General features: G+C 46.1%; 1 protein-coding gene and 1 long non-coding RNA gene across 7 annotated transcripts in view; one reads left to right on the top strand and one right to left on the bottom strand.

Moving 5' to 3' along the window:
* ACACA (acetyl-CoA carboxylase alpha) overlaps positions 1 to 18,565 on the bottom strand; it is a 198,250-nt gene that overhangs the window by 5,116 nt on the left and 174,569 nt on the right. For all 6 annotated transcript variants that reach the window (XM_081844038.1, XM_081844035.1, XM_081844037.1 and 3 more), the window contains 3 exons: positions 11,022 to 11,176; positions 9,357 to 9,527; positions 1,775 to 1,911 (listed from right to left, as the gene is read on the bottom strand). In XM_081844038.1, coding sequence (XP_081700164.1) covers positions 1,775 to 1,911; positions 9,357 to 9,527; positions 11,022 to 11,176 — 463 coding nt within the window. The remainder of the gene's footprint in view (positions 1 to 1,774; positions 1,912 to 9,356; positions 9,528 to 11,021; positions 11,177 to 18,565) is intronic.
* LOC309331802 lies at positions 8,173 to 17,355 on the top strand. The gene is made up of 3 exons (XR_014151972.1): positions 8,173 to 8,325; positions 14,481 to 14,571; positions 16,288 to 17,355. It is a non-coding gene; the product is annotated as an uncharacterized lncRNA (long non-coding RNA).

Genomic DNA, 18,565 nt, shown 5'->3' with positions numbered 1-18,565 from the left:
CTCATAAATGGAATCAAATACATAAAATAAGTTTTTTTTCCTGGTTAGCCTTTAAATTGTAAGTCACCTTGGGAAACTCAAAACGTTGCATTTTTTTAAACATTAAAAAACCCCAACAAAGTATTGCTGGCCCAAGTGGCCACTGGGTAGTGTGTTAAGATGTGATGAGGGATTAAAGGGAATGTTAGGTTAGGTTTTTTCAATTTGTACATTGTTTCACACTTTTAAAAAAGCCCCAAAGCAATTTACAAACTTTATACACACACACAAACCATGATAAAATAATACATTCAACAATGTAATATCACTTGGCACTAAAACAAAAAGCTCTTTGCCTGGTGCTGAAACAAGGGCAAGTCTGGCACCAGGCAGGCCTCCCTGGGGAGAGAGCATTCGGTGCGGAAAGGGCTGCAGCTCAGGGGCAAAGCATCTGCTTTGCAGGAGGCAGTCCCAGGTCCAAGTCACAATGGCATCTCCAGATAGGGCTACTGGAGTCTGAATCCAGCAGGAAACCTTGGGGAGCCGCTGCCTGTCAGTGTAGACAGTACTGAGCTAGGTGGACAAATCTATATAAGGCAGTTTCACAAGTTCCTGCTGGGATAGCGGGCTTGGCCGGAATGATTAAAAAAACAACCCCAAGAGTTCCTGTTTTCCTTGAGAAGAAGGAATCCTCACACTGACGTTGGAGCTGTGGGGTGTCAGCAAGACTGGCCAGCAAAGGTGGGAAGGGAGACAGGAAGGCCAGGATGCTTTGGGGGGTCACACATTGAGCCAAAATACCTAAACCTTTGCCTGCAGGACTTTCATGTATGGTGAGATACAAGGCCTGCTTGCTGTTGGAGTTACAAGTATCACAACAACACTGGAAAGATCCCCCATTTGCCAGGTGTGCTTGGGAATCATAACCCATCATTCAGCCCGGACACTGAGGTCCTGCAAAGGTCTCCTACTGAGAGAAGTGAGGTTACAGGGAACCAGGCAGAAAGCCTTCTCGGTAGTGGTGCCCGCCCTGTGGAACGCCCTCCCATCAGATGTCAAGGAAATGAACAACTATTTGACTTTTAGAAGACATTGGGAGGCAGTTCCCTGTTTAGGGAAGTTTTTATTCTTTGATGTTTTATTGTGTTTTTAATATTCTGTTGGGAGCCGCCTAGAGTGGCTGGGGAAACCCAGCCAGATGGGTGAGATATAAATAATAAAAATTATTATTATTATTATGGCTTACTGGGACTCACAGCTTTGTTCTGCATGGGTCTTCCTCCCTCCCTCCCCATGGCTGTGTCCTTGGCTACAGTTCGTGGTTAGGGAGGAGTTTAACCACAAGCCTGGTTTTGTACCACACTAAGCCAGCTTGACGAGAGGGGCAGAAAAACTGCTAAAAGCTCCCTGCACACCCCTGGTAAATCTCAGGCTTTTGGGGGGGGGGGCAAACTCTCGCTGGCCCTGCTTCTGAACCCTGCTTGGTTTTTTTTGCCTTGATGATGTCTCCCAATTGCCTGCATGGGAGAGAGAGAGAGAGAGGAGCGTGTCTAGAAACTAGCTCACTCTGCAAAGGTTTGCATCCATTGCTCTGCAAGCTTTTGCCTCTGCCCGCAATCCAACACTGACGAAAGGTTGACCAGGAGGGAACATGGCCCTCAGACTCAAAAAGGTTCCCTGTCCCTGCAGTAAACCAGAGTTGGGCTTACCGTGGTGTGTAAACCAGGCCACTTGTACAGAACGTGGCGCTCTCCTCCAGAGCCGGCCAATGTCCCCTTTACAGTTGCCGCCTTACCTCCGTATCTGCTTGAGGATGTAGTCCCGAGAGATGTATTTGATGTTTTCATCCACCACTGAGCGGGCACCTTCTTCCTCGGTCAGCTGCTTCTCCAGCCACTCCACCAGGTCTTTGTTGTTATCCCACAAGTACGCCTGCCAAGAGGAGAGAAAACAGGCCTTGTTTCCTTAACTGGCCCAAGTCAATGGCAATAAGGGGGTCTGTAGACCAGCTTGGGGGTGGAGCACCTGCCAAAAGTCCCAGATTCCATCTGTGGCACCCCCCCAGGCAGGGCTGAGAAAGACATCCTGAACTTCTGCTGCTGCATACATTACAGTGGTACCTCGGGTTACAGACGCTTCAGGTTACAGACTCCGCTAACCCAGAAATAGTACCTCGGGTTAAGAACTTTGCTTCAGGATGAGAACAGAAATCGTGCAGCAGCAGCGCAGCAGCAGCAGGAGGCCCCATTAGCTAAAGTGGTGCTTCAGGTTAAGAACAGTCCTCCAGAACAAATTAAGTACGTAACCAGAGGTACCACTGTATACGCTAACAAGGCAGCTTCCAACAACACTATGTTTAGAATCAAGAGGACTAGAATCTTGCTTTCTTTTCAGGACAAAGACTGCAGCTCAGTGGTACCAGACATGCTTTGCATGCAGAAGGCCCCAGTTTCAATCCCCAATAGCATCTCCAGGTACAGCTGAGAAAGATTCCTTCCAGAATCCCTGGAGAGCTGCTGCCAGTCAGTGTACACAGTACTGAGCTAGATGGACCAGTGCCTTGCCTTGGTGTAAGGCAGCTTCTTAGGTTTCTGTCCCTGCCTGCTGCTCTCCACCCTCATTTAATTAGGCAAGCAAGAACCACTAAGCATGAATCAGAGCTGGGGTAGCCAAGGTGGCTGGACTACAACACCCATCATCCCTTTGGGCTGAGGATGATGGGAGCTGGAGTTGAAAAAATGTTGGAGAGCACCACTTTGGCTATCGCTGACAGAGGGAAAAGCTGCAGCTCAGTGGTCGATTTGCTGCCTGCAAAAACTAGTGGAAACAGGAAAACCTTTAGTGTTGGGGGCACCAGAAACAAAATGCCTGTCATACCCAGGCAACCAGCAAAAGGAAGTAAGGCTGTAGCAATACAGAAATGTCCACTGAAATGTCTTCTCTCACACGTGACAAGCCACCCAAAAATGTGCTAATGAGCTTCCACACTAGGCACAATCGCAGATCTATAACAGGTTGGTTCTTCTTAATGGATTTTCAGCAGGAAGAGAAAATCCAGACGGAATGTCAAAGAAGTTACAGGCTGGCACTTTGAGACATGGTGCGGATGGTATGGAAAAGGTGTGTGAGCAGTGCCTGCTCCACAATAAACCTCCATCGTGCAGCAGCCCCACAGAAAGCGATGGAAGGTGAGCTACTCTGAGGACAAGCGTTTCTCCTCTGCTGGGCTTATCCTCTGTTTCTTCATGAGTCCCTGTTCTGCACAGGCCTCCTCAGAGGGATGCCTCTTTCTATTGGGAGCGACCGATGCAGCAGTATTATCTGCTCTCAGGGGCGGCTGGTTAGGAGGAGGAACAGAGCACATAAACATGCAGAGACACAACAGGCTGCCTCCTCTGAAGATGGGCACCACAGCCCGACCAGTACGCCAACTTGAAAAATTAATGTCACTCATGTAGGGAAAGTTAAGAAGCCTAGTATGTAGCTTCAACTATACTAAAGCAGCAATATCCAGTCATTTCTGCTTTGCCCTCCAAAATGCAGCTTTATGGTAAGCAAGTTACTAGTCCACATTAGTACTGCAAGCAAGCAAGAAATGGGAATTTTATTTTTTTAAAGAAAAACAAGTAGAATTCTGTGCCTCCTGCTTGTAAAACCAGTCAAGGAAACCTAACCCCCTATTTTAGAAGCAATGACGATTACAAGAGAGGTCAACCACGACAAAAACCTCAGCAGCAATTTTTTTTTTTAAAAAAAATTTTTTTGATGAAGGGAGGAGGCAAGATCATTTAGCTCAGTATTTGCTAGGTAGTTGACTACATAATCATTCAGGAGTGTGTTAGAAGCCTAATAGCCTTCTCTCCTAGCTTCCCTCTGCCTCTCATTTTCTTTACAAATCATTTAAGAATCGTTAATGGTTTCCGGAGGAGAGAGAAAAAAAAACCCCAAGTACCACCATTAGCGCTCATTCATATTTATGTCATTTTATTTGGGTAATTAAACACAAAAGCTCATCATTTAAAGGTGCACTATCCTTCTCAGTTATATCGCTAACCAAGTCGGAATGACAATGAATTCCGCATCATGATTTAATAGGCGGTCGTGTCAAAAAAAATCAGAGATGAAGTATCTCGGCGGCTTAAGGGCTGCAAACAGCTGGTGCGCTCCTTGGAGGGGCAAGCTAATGGCCAGGAGGCAAGCAAGCCTGTAACCCCCCCAAAAAAACCTCACACAGGCTTGAGCCTCACTCCCAGAGAAGCACCCTTTTGGCCATGGGGATGCGTCAAAATGAGCCTTAAGAGTCCTGCTCTTTTTCACTCGTGAATCGCAGCCAAAAGGCAAAGAGGAAAAGGGGCAAACCACAAGGAGGACCACTTTAGCCACATACTTTAATATGGCGTATGCCAAATGCTACAGCGGTTGGGATTATACCACCACCCCGGGTTGTGTGTAATGGTTTTAGTCGCTTAGCTAGAAGCCATAACAAAACGCAAAGAGCATTAGGAGCCGAGTTACAAATTTAGCTCTTAATTCCTTGGCTATCGGGAAACGTAGCGAGTAAAATAATTCCCCCCTGCCCCTGTCATTCTCAAGCATACAGCTAAAAAAAAGAGGCCCAGCCCAACTATAATGAACTTGGGTTTTTCTCATCACACGTCTTGTGTTTGGCAGATTTAAAACAAATTAATACGGCCATGAGGGTTCTATTCTGCATTCTTTTTTTAAATAAGCAACAGAAATTCTCAGGAGTCCAGCGACAGTACGGCCCACAAGTTGTAAATGCATTGTACTCTGCAAAAATAGAAAAATAAATTATCCATAATATAAAAGGGAAAAGCTTTTATATATGGATCTCAAAAACAAATCCAAGTTTGGGGTGGGGACAAGGAATGCATTTTTTTATAGCAGACCCCTTGCTTCGTTTCAGAATTAGGTTGCTATTGAAACATTTCTCTGCTATGATGGTTGGAAGCATCATTAAAAAAAGAGGGAGGGAGAGAGAGAAGCCACAGTTGAGCGGTTAAGTAAATGCTCAGCACATGAGCAATCCCAGGTTCTCCATTTAAATATTTTTTTGCCTGATCTCTTCCAAAGCTGCTGCTTTAGAAAATTCAGGTAATAATGGCTGGACGGTGTAACTAAGAACTGCTAACATTAAGAATTGGTGCCTGCTCCTCCCTCCCTGTCCCTTTTTCCTTTTGTGTCATGACTTTTAGATTGTAAGCCTGCAAGCAGGGAACTTATCTTGGCTTTAATTACGTGCAAGCCTCTTTTTGGTGGTTACAACCGCTCTAAATATATGGTGAAACCTCATGGCACCAATACAGGGCTGGCCGGGGTGCTTCTTGGACCAACTGCAGTATTTATACTGAGGGAGAGATGGAGAGATCTTGATTTTCACTGCTCCCAAAATTACAAGCAAGGCTCTGACAACTGAGGGTGCTTTTCCTAACAAGCTGTAGAGAGAGCCTTGGCAGGTTGAATTAAAATCATCTCTCAGCCTCAGCTTCCCCTAACTAGGAACAATGGGTGGCCCTCTGGCAGGGTTATTAGGAAGGCTAATTTGGAGGCTCAAGGCCTGGCTCTTGAACAGCATTCCCTGGGAAGGTCTTGATTTAAATACTGCACTGCACTGATCCTGGAAAATTCCTCTGGCTCCGAAAAGCTCAGCTGGCCACATGTCTGGCACAGAGCACATACACAATTTCTCTCTCTTCCTGCTCACCTATAGCCAATCACTCAGTGAGTTTAGGATACTTTAGGTAGGGTCTTCTAACATACAATATTATCACCATCAGCACTGTTCTGGGTGCCAACCCTACAGGCAACCAAATTACCCTCCAAGGCAATGTGGCTCCCAGATGTTGCCCGACTACAACTCCTCACTGCTGTCCCTTCAGGCTGGGGCTGATGCGATCTGGAGTCCAGCTACATCTGTCTGTTTGATCTGCTCATGACACTTAGATCCCACCTTTCCTCCAAGGAGCTCAAGGAGGCGTACGTATTTCTCTTCCCCATTTCATCCTCACAACAACCCTGTGTGGTAGGTTAGGCTAAGAGTGAATGACTGACTCCAAGGTCACCCAGTGAGCCTCATGGGCTGAGTGGTGATTTGAACCCTGGTCTCCCAGGTCCTAATCCGTCACACTAACCACTACACCACACTGACTCTCCTGGAGGGCCAGTGATTCCCCCCATTCCTGCTCTAAGGACAGGACCTTTTCAGTGGTGGCACCAGTACCCAGAATGCTGTCAGGGAAAGGGATGGAGTATGACGAACAGAGGAAGCTGCCTTACACTGGGTCAGATTATTGGTCCATCTATCTCAGTGTTGTCTACACTGGCTGGCAGCAGCTCACCAGAGTTTCAGGCAGGAGTTTCTCCAAGCCCTACCAGGAGATGCTGGGGAATGAGCCTAGGACCTTCTGCATGCATGCAAGGCAGATGCTCTCTACTAGACCATCAGCACAGGCTTATAGAGCAGACATAGGCAAACTCGGCCCTCCAGATGTTTTGGGACTACAACTCCTATCATCCCTAGCTAACAGGACCAGTGGTCAGGGATGATGGGAGTTTTAGTCCCAAAACATCTGGAGGGCCGAGTTTGCCTATGCCTATTTTGGAGTATGAAGCATAACCACAGGCTTCACAAGGTTAAAGAGAAGGGGTAGATGCTGTTGCTGTCTGAATGGAAATTGGGGGAGCAGCTTCATGTTCACCCCTGTTTGTAACCACCTCCCCAAAATGCCAAGGGTATGTCTGTGTGTTACCTTTTCTTTTTTTTTGCACAGGTTAAAAATTGTTGCAAAAAATGCCCTGCTCTATTTTGGCTCAGTCCTGTTATTTTATAATGCTTTACAATACTGTATTGTGCTTTTTTTTTTTTTACCTGCTGGCTATGAGCCACCTTGAGTGGCTTGATAGTGCAAAAGCAAGCAGGTTAAGTGTAAATAATTTTTTAAAAGGTAACGCAGATTACCAAATACATGCCACATTTGAAAATATTGCATAAATCAATTATAATGGGGTCTGACAACCAACTAATTTTGTGGTGGTTGGTGATTAATCAGCTGACCTATATTAAAGTAAATTTGCATATTACCTTTTAAAAGCAAATATAAGTAAGGACTTTTTCTCATTTTTGAGATACATATTATACTTGGAACTTACTAAAGCTACTGTCAGTTATTAAAAGGTTGTATTCTAGGAATCTAGAACATTGCCACAAGAGCTGCAAAAACATACAAGTTCAAACCCAATCAGTATTATGGAAGGCTGAGATTTAAAAGATTGGGTTGGCACTGATTTTGATGCATCCTTCAGATGTATTCTGCAGAACGTTGCTTGTGTCAGTTGCTTGCTGTCTTCTATGAGAAAGAGCTACAGGCTTTTCATCTAGAAAAGGCAAACTATCTGCTTGTGTGAATGACCCAACCTAAAGTTTCTCCCCCCCCCCCCAATCAAATTTGGCAGACGGAAAGGTGAGGGCATGGATACCTTCGTGTAAGCTCAGCTCCACTAATCAATTAAATCAGGAGGCAAATTTTAACCTAAGGTGTAAACTTCTTGTTCAGGAGTCTCCTGACGAAATCTATTAAAATCCTGCGATGGCAGGAAATAATAAAATTGCGACGGTTGCCACGTTATTTGCAATTATTCTTATTTTAAACCTGCAGCCACAGCCGGCTGCTCCGACCCCCAGACGCAACAGCGATGCTCCCCCGCATACAAATCAATGTGTTCACAAGCCAATGAGGAAGAAATTCCTTCCTCCCTCTCCCACCGCTTCCCATCACATCCCAGCACCGCCACCTCCTATCCACACTGCAAACGCCTGCCACTTTGTAGACCTGAGTAAAGCCAGGATTTGCGCGAGAATCCCAACACTTTTAGTTTAGGCGAATATTTAATACTCTTATTAATCATTTTTAATCCGTTTGCCTTTAATTAAGAAACAGCATGATGCTCTCCTATCAACATATGCCAGGGAGCAGATTAATTGTGGCTTAAGATAACTCTCCTTGATTGGTGTAATGTATTAGCTAACTAGATGCCTGGCTTTTTTTTTTTCTTTAAAAAAAAAGAGAGAAATATGCTCAGACACTACCTTCAGAAGCTTGGAGCCCTCCAGAGGGTGTGTGTGTGTGTGTGATTTCCCCCTTCCCCAAATATATTTTTCTCTTCCAGCGCCCCAGAGCACTTCAGAGGAGATATGAATCTATGTATCTCAACTGCCCTTCAAGTCACAGAACAGGAAGGGCGTAACAGCACGTCTGTGACAAAGGAGCAGCAGCTGTAGAGACTGTCCAGCATAAAATATAACCAAGGTTGAAAACAGAGAATGAGGTTCATGATGTGAGGGGAGAGAGAAGTGAACACAACAAGCTCTCTTGGACAGGTTAAAATAAACAGAAGGATCACGAAGATGTTCCTTTTGGAAAGAGGCAGAAATAAGTACAGTAGTAGAGTAGGATGAGTGAGGCCTCCCAAAATTCAACTGCTTCAAGGAAAATGCTCCTAAGCATCTAATGTGTCGGTTCTTGGCAGAAAAGCTGAACTGTGATAGAAGATCCCTCTGTACCTTTAGAATCTACTCGCTGGGCAAAATGAGGCATAAACCAGACTGAAGATGTCTACCACAGAACTCTCCCACCCCACATCTTTGTTTTCCATGTGGAGAGAAATGGAGTTTTTTGTTCGGGGAAGTGCTCCACCCCTGTCTGCATCCCAGACACGTTTCTCGGGAAGAATGAGGTCTAACCTGGATTGAGTCCACCAAATTCTGCCTTGTGGACCAGTTGAATTCTTTTGCTTTGTACAAATTACTTGGCGGAAGCACCTGGTGTTTCTCAGGAATTCAAGGACCTCCCTCCCCAAAATGAAATCAGTGCGTTCTTTAAATCAGTGGTTCAAATCTGCTCACTTTTGAAAGATTCAGCCTGCCATCTTGATTCAAAACCCACTGATATCTAGGCGCTGACAAAACCCTGCTCCTTTATTTTAGAAACCGCCACACAGAATTTGGTTTCGGTATCGTAAAGAGGTGTCCAAATTGCATAGGGAACAGACCAAGAGATAAACAACTCTCCCAAACATGTAAAAGATGCAAATCACATCGCCTAACTCAATCTGCCTATTTTGCATAAACTTATTCTGACTTTGTTAGCCGTGAGGGGGCAGAGAAAGGAGATTTCCCCTTGTCTGCAGACCACTGGAAATTCTACACAGCTCCCCATCACCCCAACCTCAGCTTGTAGGAATCTGCCAGGCTTTGACCCCACACATTCACTTTATATCCATGAAGGAGGACTGTAAAGGCAAGACCTTCCAAATGTGGGCTGGATGCAAGCCACAAAAAGGTATGCGTTCATATTTACCTTGACCGTGCCCTCAACTTCCACAAACCAGCGTCTTAGCATGGCTTGGATCTGGCCATCTGTCAGTTCTGGGTTGGCATCATGGATTTTCTTCTTGACCAGGTCCTCAAGGAGAAGGCGCCGGAGCCTCCAGTAAAAGAAAGTGCGGGATGTTTTCCACTCCAGAATATCCTGTGTGCATAGACGGGGGGGGGGGAGGTGATGAGTTGCAATGGACGTGGTGAATATTATTATTATTATTATTATTATTATTATTATTATTATTATTATTATTATTATTTTATTTATATTCTGCCCTCCCCAGCCGAAGCCGGGCTCAGAGCGGCCAACAACAACAACAAAAGCAACACAATTCACATAAAATCCCAATTGATTAATTAAAATGCATTCTAAAATCAACTCATTCCAAAATCAATTCAAAATCAAATTAATGGCAACCATTGGGCTAGAGTTCTGTGAAACGCCCCCCCCCCACATACTAATCCAAGAGAGGGGGAACCTCTGGTCCGTGGGCCTAACTTAGACCACCAGGCCTCCACATTGGGCCCATGAGTCTGCTTAGCCAAGACATACCTCCCTGCCCTCCAGCAGGTATGGAGTAGGTAAAGTCACAGGTCATTGTGATGACAGTTGTGCGGCCCCAACCACCTTGGTAGAGCATGAGACTCTTGATCTCAAAAGTCGTGGGTTCAAACCTCATGTTGGGCAAAAGATTCCTGCATTGCAGGGGGTTGGAGTAGAGGACCCTTGTGGCCTCTGCCAGCTCTTCAGTTCTACGATTCTATGAAATACGACCTGAGAGAGAGAAGGCCCTGGGTTCAATCCCCAATGGGAGTGTCCCCTGTCTGTAACCCTGGACAGCCAATGCCAGTCAATGTAGGCAAGAAGAAGAATAATTTTTTGTACCCCACCCATCTGAGTGGGTTGCCTCAGTCACTCTGGGCAGCTTCCTACGGAATATACAGAAACACAACAGAACATAATAAAAAAATTCCTTCCAGTAGCACCTTAAAGCCCAACTAAGTTAGTTCTTGGTATGAGCTTTCGTGTGCATGCACACTTCTTCAGATACTTCTTCATGGTATCTGAAGAAGTGTGCATGCACACGAAAGCTCATACCAAGAACTTAGTTGGTCTTTAAGGTGCTACTGGAAGGAATTTTTTTATTTTGTTTTGACTATGGCAGACCAACACGGCTACCTATCTGTAACTACAACAGAACATGACACATTGAAAGCTTCCCAGGGCTGCCTTCAGATGTCTATAGAAGGTTGTATAATATCTCTATGACATCTGACGGGAGGGCGTTCCGCAGGGAGGGCACTTTGTGGACCAATGGTATCAGGCAACTTGCTATTTTCATGTTCACATCTGATGCCAAAGGAGTTTGGGTCCCTGCTCCCTCTAGATTGGAAACTCTTTCCTAAGCGTTGCTAGGGATAATATCCCCAAGGTTGCTTGAAACTCTCTTTTCCTTTCCAAAATTTTTAATATTAATGCCGCATGGTTAGTATAAATCACGGCTGGCCACGGCTCCCCCCACCCATCCCTGCTTCTTTGAAATTTGGGGCTGTGAGGACCTCCTCAGTGACCATTCAAAGGATGTCTGCACACGCCGGAGCTTTTGACAGCAGCAGCAGCAAGAAAAGGATTCATCGTACTTACCGTAATGACACCCTTCTCCTGCATCCGGCCGGGCGTGTCGTGCAAGTCAGCAAACTGCACTGCTACCTGATGGTAAATGGGAATTAGGAATTCCTCCCGTTCCTTCAGCTTGGTCTCTAGTTCCTTCCGCTCAGCTGGGCTTAGCTCCGGGGTGCCTGAAATCAAACAACAACAACAACAAAAGGATACCTGTCAGAGGCCGCAGGGGAGAAGAGAGAGAAAAAGAAGCAGAAGGAACAAGCCACGGGGAACAAAAAAAACCACTCTCAGCTCCTCCACCCCTACAGCTTAGAAACAAGTATTTACTCGGGTTCCCTCACAGGTGAATAAGCGAGCTCAAGACCTCAGAGATCCCAAGGCACACAAGAAAAAAAGCACAGAAGATACTGAGACACTGTAGATGTCCCAAGGCCCTGAAGAAAAATAGACAGAAGGTCCCAAGAGCCCAAAGAGCCCCTCATTTTCACACCATTATATCCTTGGCCAGTTCAGTGTCCTGCTATCCAACCCAATAGTTCTGATACATAATCAGAGCAGAGTCAATCACACAGAGAGAGCGAGAGAGCAGACTGCATTTATAAAATGCATGCAAATCTACAGAGATCGCAGCTTCACACGCCATAATCTACAGTGCTTCCAAGATCTAGATTTTGAATTTCCAAGCTACAGAGTAGGGTTGCAGGGAAGGAACTGAAGGACAGATGATAAGGAGATGAAATGAGTTGGAGGGACAGAGAACAGCATTCTTGGGCGAAGCACAAGGATCTGTGTGGGACAAGAAAGAAGCACACACATATCCCTGTTAGCCAATCCCGACTGCTTCATTCAGAAAATTCTGACCTCTGAGTTATATAAGCTCCAGATGTGGTGGAACTCCCACCTGCCTCATCAAGCAACACCTGAAGAGCCACAGGCTGCCCACCCCTGCTTTCAGGAGATTAGGTCTGCATTTCCGGGCTGAACCAGTATCTACCCAGCCCCAACAAAAAGAACCCATGGGTTAAATAACCTCCAATCAAACTGGGATCTGAATGTCAAAGTACATGCATTCAGCAGATTTTTTTCATCTTACGCTGCATCTGCATCAGAACTACTTTTAACTGTTTTCACATGTGCAATTGTTTTTAACTGGTCTATAAATTAAAATCAGAAATACAGGGCCAGTTTAGAAACAGCGCTATGCTCAGTGCAACATGAATGAATGAAGGCAGCACTATGGGCAGCTCACTGCAATGCGTTTGGCTACAAGGCCCACTCAGAGCTAGCACCACGGACAGCTCAAAGCAGGGTGCTGATAGATTGACTGTGTCCCCTTTGATGCAATGAGGATTTTAATAAGCTTAGCCACACTCGACTATGGCTGGAATCTAATGCTGGAATTTGCATTTAACATTGTATGTGCACCTCGGAATGAAGCCAGACAGAAGCTGAGCTGGCCGGTGCACTGGAGCCATTTCTCCTGGGGGCCATACTGGGGAAAGCAAGAATAACCATCATGTTTCTTCCCATTGCAAATAGCACGTCTTTGGGGGGGACAGTTCCAATTGGAACCACAGTGGGCACGCAAAGGCTTAACCATACACACACGTGCGCACACAATCAGCCCACCACACTATTTAAATTAGCAACAAAGGGGAAAAACACATGACAAGTGTCATGTGCAGCTTGGCGCTGAGGAGGAAGGCTGCCTGCTCCCTATACATGTCAGTTCAGAACCTCAGAGTAACCCTCTGCCCCTTCAGATTGAGCCTGGCTTATGCCAAGTTTGCCACCGGCTAGTTATCCCTGCCTGTCCCTCAGGGAAGTCTCATTAACAACAGGGAAGGCCCCAAGACCTTTCTCTAGGCCCCTTCACTGAGGAAGGCAGGGAGGACGATGACAAGGGAGAGGGCCTTTTCAGTGGTGGCTCCCCATCTCTGAAACACCCCAGAGAGTTCCGCCTAGCACCATCATTAGCATCCATTCAGTGCCAGGTAAAGACTTATCATTCCCCTGCATGGCCCTTGGTGGATTGAGCCAGTTCTGTTCTACTGTCAGTGTGCTATCAAAGCGTCCTATGGCTGTTATTGGGGGAAGGGGTTGCTTTCTGCATGCTGTATAAAAGTGTTGGTATGATTTTTTAAATTTATTTTCTGTGGTGCAATATATTTAAGTTTTATGGTTTTAAATGTAAGCCATTTGAAGACCTCTTAGGTAACACACAGCTAGCAGCAAGTCTGCAACAACAACATTAAATAACAATATAATACAATTATTATTAGGCCTTGTGGACATGCCAAGAGTCACTGATGGCTGAAGGATGAGGCACTTCTCCTGGCTATGGCAACCCCTCCCTGTCACCAGTCCTACCCCCACCCCCACCCCGCCACTCACAAAGGCTTGGTTGGAGAGCAGAGAGTGGGAACTGGAAAAGTGAGCTGAGGACCACCTCCCTAGCTCTCCTCTGGATGCCTTCCACCATAAAAGATAAGGCAGGAGCCAACTATAGACTTTTCAGTGGTGGCACCTTGTATCTGAAATCCTCTCTCCAAGCAGCCTCACCAGGGGCCCACTTTGTTGACATGCTTTTAAGAAATGTTTTATTTTATTGTACTAGCATTGTTAGCCACACTGCAGCCCAGGAACACATGTTGAAGGTTCCGACATCTACGTTTGAATAAAACTAAAGAAAAAACCCCAAACCTTCTTGGGGAAAGCACAGACAGACAGAGGCTCTTTCACAGATTTTTCTGGGGTGGGTGGGGGGATATGAAACCAAATTAATTGTGGGGTGAGCTGGAGATTGCTCATCCATCACTAGCTGTCAGTTGTTTAAGGCAGAGCATGATGGAGGTGGGGGGAGAAACAGGAGATCTTAACTGGAGTCACCAGAACACTAGGAAGGTGCCTTCGACCAAGTCAGCCTATTGGACCAAATAGACCAGTACTGCTGACACTGACTGGCAGTGGCACTCTGGGGTTTCAGGCAGGGCTCTCTCCCAGCCAGGGGTTGAACCTGGAGCCTTCTGCATGCCAAGCAGATGCTCTGCCACTGAGCCATGGCCCTTCCCTGGAAGATGCATGTCACAAGCAGGGGGGGGGGGGGGGACCAGAGCAGAGGAAAGAAAGGTTTGATCAGATGCAAGGCAGAGAAAGGGGGGGTGTTAAGGCAGCCCCCAGAACCAGGACCTACTCTAAAGTGTGCAAATATACAACACTGACCTCTGCACGCAAATGCGCTGGAGTTGACAACGTGTGAGATGCACATGCTTCATAATTGCAGCATTACATTTTCATGTTGTGCCACTGCATTCTTCTAACATAAGCCAAGCACACCTCAATAACTTTTACTACACTAGGAATCAGGTGTGGGAAGGCTACTGCTAGTGCCATAATTATTTTTAAATACAGTAATGTGCTGCCTTCTTTTCTATTTTCTATTGCTTTTTTTTTAAGAATACTTTTTTTTTTTTTTTGCAGGACAGCAGCAGTTGTTAAGGAAGCAAACACTCATGTATTCCAGACCGTCTGCCACCCTTGTGTTGTCGAGCCAGCCCCGGTAATGATCCAGGTGAGATTAACAAATATGTCAATGTCTATTTTCTGCTTAATTTAAAAGTGGCGTCTATAAAGATTTTTGGCTTCTGAACCCTCTTCTCCTGAAAGAAAGAGGTAACAATGAAGGATGGGGAGTGGGGGGGGGGAGAGAGAAGGGGAATAAAGAGTGATTATCCTATCATTGATTGATTGTCAGGAACGTTTCTTATTCACTGGGTATTGTAAAAGGCTAAGCTCTCAATCAATTCCATAAGACCCCTGTACAATTAAATATAAAGGAATAGGTTTCTTTCTTTTGCAGTCAGATCATCAGGCCTTGCACTTAAAAGATGGGGAGGGCTTGTGCAAATAAGAAAATCTTCAAGGGACTCCTGAAGGAAGCGAAGGATGGTTCCCTCCGAACCTGTACAGCTAGGGAGCTTCACAGGGGCTGGCCTGCCACGCTAAAGACTCAGTCCCTAGCGATGGCCAGCTGAACCTCAGGGGTCGCATGGGGAACAACCACAAGTGCCCCATCAGAAGATCTCAGCCATCAGGAATCTGTCCTTAAGTTTCATGGACTGGTAGATGCAGAGGAATGATGGGAGGAACCAGCTGGGGAGGGAATAAAGCTCAGAGTCTGGGGAATAGTGGTGAGATGGTGATGAGTGGTCAAAGGGAAAAGAGGAAGAAGACTGGGAGGAGGAGGTGTCAGAAGCTGAAGAGGCAACAGGGCTTAGTGAGCGGGGGGAGTCCGTGGCAGGGAAAAGTCCAGAATCAGAGGCAGAGGCTGAAGCAGCAGAGGAGGGAGGCCAAGAGGCAGAGATGAGTCTGGCTGGGAAAGAGTCACAGGTGTCTTCTGCTCTTGCTGTGACCAGCTCCTCTCTCTGCTGACTCCTCGAACCAGAAGAGGCATGAGACGGGAGGAGCAAAGACAGGCATGCAGGCGCAGTCTCCGATTGCTTGGGAAAAGCCCTGGGGAGGAGGCGACATAGGCAGCTGCAAGGAGGCAGGGACTATAAGTCTCGGTAACTGATCTTCATGGAGTAAGACCACCGGGAATGAGCTGCTATGCTCACTAGGCCCAACACTCAGCCAAGTTTGTAGAGATTGTGCTTTTGCTAATAAAGAGATAACTCCCAACTTTGTACTGACTAGCATACTCCTGTGGCAAAAAGATACATGGGACCAAGTTGTTTAGGGCATTGTGAATTAACACAAGTACCTTGCAACCAGTGCTACTCTCCACAGTGGGGTAACAGGTTGCCAGTAATCTGCTCCTGTGAGCAGTCTGGCTGCTGCATTCTGCGCTAGTTGAAGCTTCTGGACCAAATGCAAGGGTAGCCCCACTTAAAGCGCATTACAGTACTCCAGCCTTGAGGCTACCAATGCATGGACCACTGGAGTCATCAGGCTGCTGCGGTCCCGGCACATTCAGGAGGACAAGGCTACCAATGGCTACAAGCCATGATGCCAGTGTTCTACCTCCAAGGCAGTATATGCCTTTGCATACTAGCTGATGGGAGTCACAAGTGGGGAGGAGGCTACTGCACCTGTGCCTTGTGCACAGGCTTCCCAGAGGCACCTGGTGGGCTGATGCGAGACCAGAAAGGTGAGCTAGATGGGCCATTGGCCTGATCCAGTGGGGCTCTTCTTTGCATTCAAACACTAGTGCCGTTGAGAGGCAGGTTGCATTTGCAGAAGCTTAACAGCACAGACAACTCACACACCTTGTTTTTATTTTTTAAAGGAAGATCCCACAGCTGCAAATTTCCAACAATGCATCACCCTACAAAGTCATCTGATGCCGAATGGCCATTCTGGAACTCCCAAAGTACCAAGCAGGCAACGGCGGGGGAGAAGATCACGAGTCTGAAGGGGTTTCAACTTGTGTTCCCTTTAAGAAAGAGATGGACGCTCTCTAGCAAGTCAAAGATGTTGGCTAGTCCATCCCTCCCAACCCAGTGTGTGTCTCATTATGTGTGTGACCTATTACCTTCAACTCATAAGCAGCTGATCTGAGAGGACACATTCACCATGGTGCTGTGAGAACATTTTTATTAATATTTCTGAACATTTAAAACTTTTACCATATAACAAAATCTGTGCTTCTCCCAAGTTGTAACAGACCACGACCGAAAGCAAGAGGGCAAGTAAACAACAGAAAAGTTAGAAAGCCGCCAGTCACTGCATTTCTTTCCATCTCTCCCAATTTCCTAAGCCAAAATAGCACCGAGAGCCACAATCTCGAATGCTGTTAAGACACCATACGGTGTTCATACAATAAAATCAATGCTAAAAAAATCATTTAACCTGAAAACGTGACACGCAAAAACTGATCTAGGCTCCTAGTAGTTCAGCATCCCTTATCTACTGACACTGAGTGAACGGAAAATCCAAAAGATTCCTTATATACTTGGTCATGCTATTTGCCCACCTAACCCAGTTTTACCAACTCTGACTGGAAGCAGCTCTCTACGGTCTCAGGCAGGGAAAGGTCTCCCACCGTAACTAATGCCTGATCCTGCTAAGCTGGAGATGCCAGGTACTGAACTTACGAGCCTTCTGCATGAAAAATGGGGAACCTCAGTCTCGGGGTGGGTGTGGCATACGTGGCCCTCCAGGCCTCTCTAACTGGCCCTTGGGATCCCGACAAGGCCACCTTCCTCACTGGCCCTGCTCTGCACCTTTCTCAAGTGATTCTACCTGGCTGGGGAAAGTGTGCATGAACTGAGATAGAATGCCTCTTGCTTGCTGGATGTGTGTATCAGGCCACACACACTTTTGCCACACCCAACACCTCTGGAAGGTTGCCCACGTGTGAAGGCACTCTCCACAAAAACACAGCTCTTCCCTTAAGGATTTCCATTCAGTCCTCCAGCTCCCATCTCTGGCTATGGGTATATGAAGCAGCTCAGTTTTGACTGCCTTACTGAGTTCAGGACCGCAGTGCCTTTCCTGTGGTGGCTCCCTGCTTATGGAATGCTCTTCCTAGGGAGACCTGCCTGCTGCCATCACTATCTACTTTTAGGCACCAGGCAAAATCATTTCTTTTTACCCAGGCTTTTGGCCGTAATCTAGAGGTTGTTTTTGTTGTTGTTGTTGTTGTTGTTTAGATATTTGTGATTTCTTTCAGTGGGTGAGATGTGGTAGGTCTGCCTTTTCTAAGTATGAATGTCATTATGGTTTTTATTCTGTTTTGGTTTTATGCGAGTTTTAATCTTTGTACTACTATGTAAGTTGCTTTGGGTTACGTTTTGCAAAGAAAAGCGAATAATAAGTGCGCATAAATAAATGAAGGAAACTGTAAGTCTGAAGGGTGTATAAGGGACAAGTGAAAGGAGAATGGGAGAAGAAATCATACTCTGCGAGGTGTAAAGGCAGTAAGAGAAAACGCAAAATAAATGGCCTTTTCCAGTTAGCCTCTTTATCAGCAAATTCTGCCCAAAAAGGAGAGACTGGATCACAATACTTCCAGAGCCAATGCCTGTACTTAGTTAGAGGAAAACTGAGCTGCAGAACTCATTGCCTCAAGGAAATCACCATGCCAAAAAATTCAGCCATTTCAAAAAGAACAATCTCTCAATAGAAAATGATGTTCTTAATTGCAAACTGATATGGCCAAACTCTGTCTCTATCCACTACCATACCGAGTCTCTCCAGTGGGCCCCTGCTCTGTCCTGTGCCATGGAGTTCCACTGGCTGACTGTACTGAATTAAAAGCCTCACTTGGCTGCATGCTGCACTATGGCCAGTTTCATATTGACTTCATTGGCTTGATTGCTTCAATCATTGGCTTGATTGTTTTCTCACAGTCACATATTCCTGGTTAACCATTTCTGCCAACAAATCATCACCAGAAGACTTAAAAATAAATAAATCTCATGTGAGGTTTTGTGGTTTTTTTTTTAATAAAAAAAGCCTAACTGGCAAGCTCTAAAAAGTTTAAGCAGCCTAAAAGCGCTAAGACACACAGCCTCACATCCCTCCCTGCTGCGCCAAAGCTCTTCCGCTTACGCCAAAGCTCA

Source organism: Podarcis erhardii (assembly GCF_964252035.2).
Source record: "Podarcis erhardii genome assembly, chromosome: 16".
Lineage (NCBI taxonomy): Eukaryota > Metazoa > Chordata > Lepidosauria > Squamata > Lacertidae > Podarcis > Podarcis erhardii.
The sequence above is the reverse complement of the archived record's forward strand: the minus strand, read 5'-3'. Positions and strand labels throughout refer to the sequence as shown.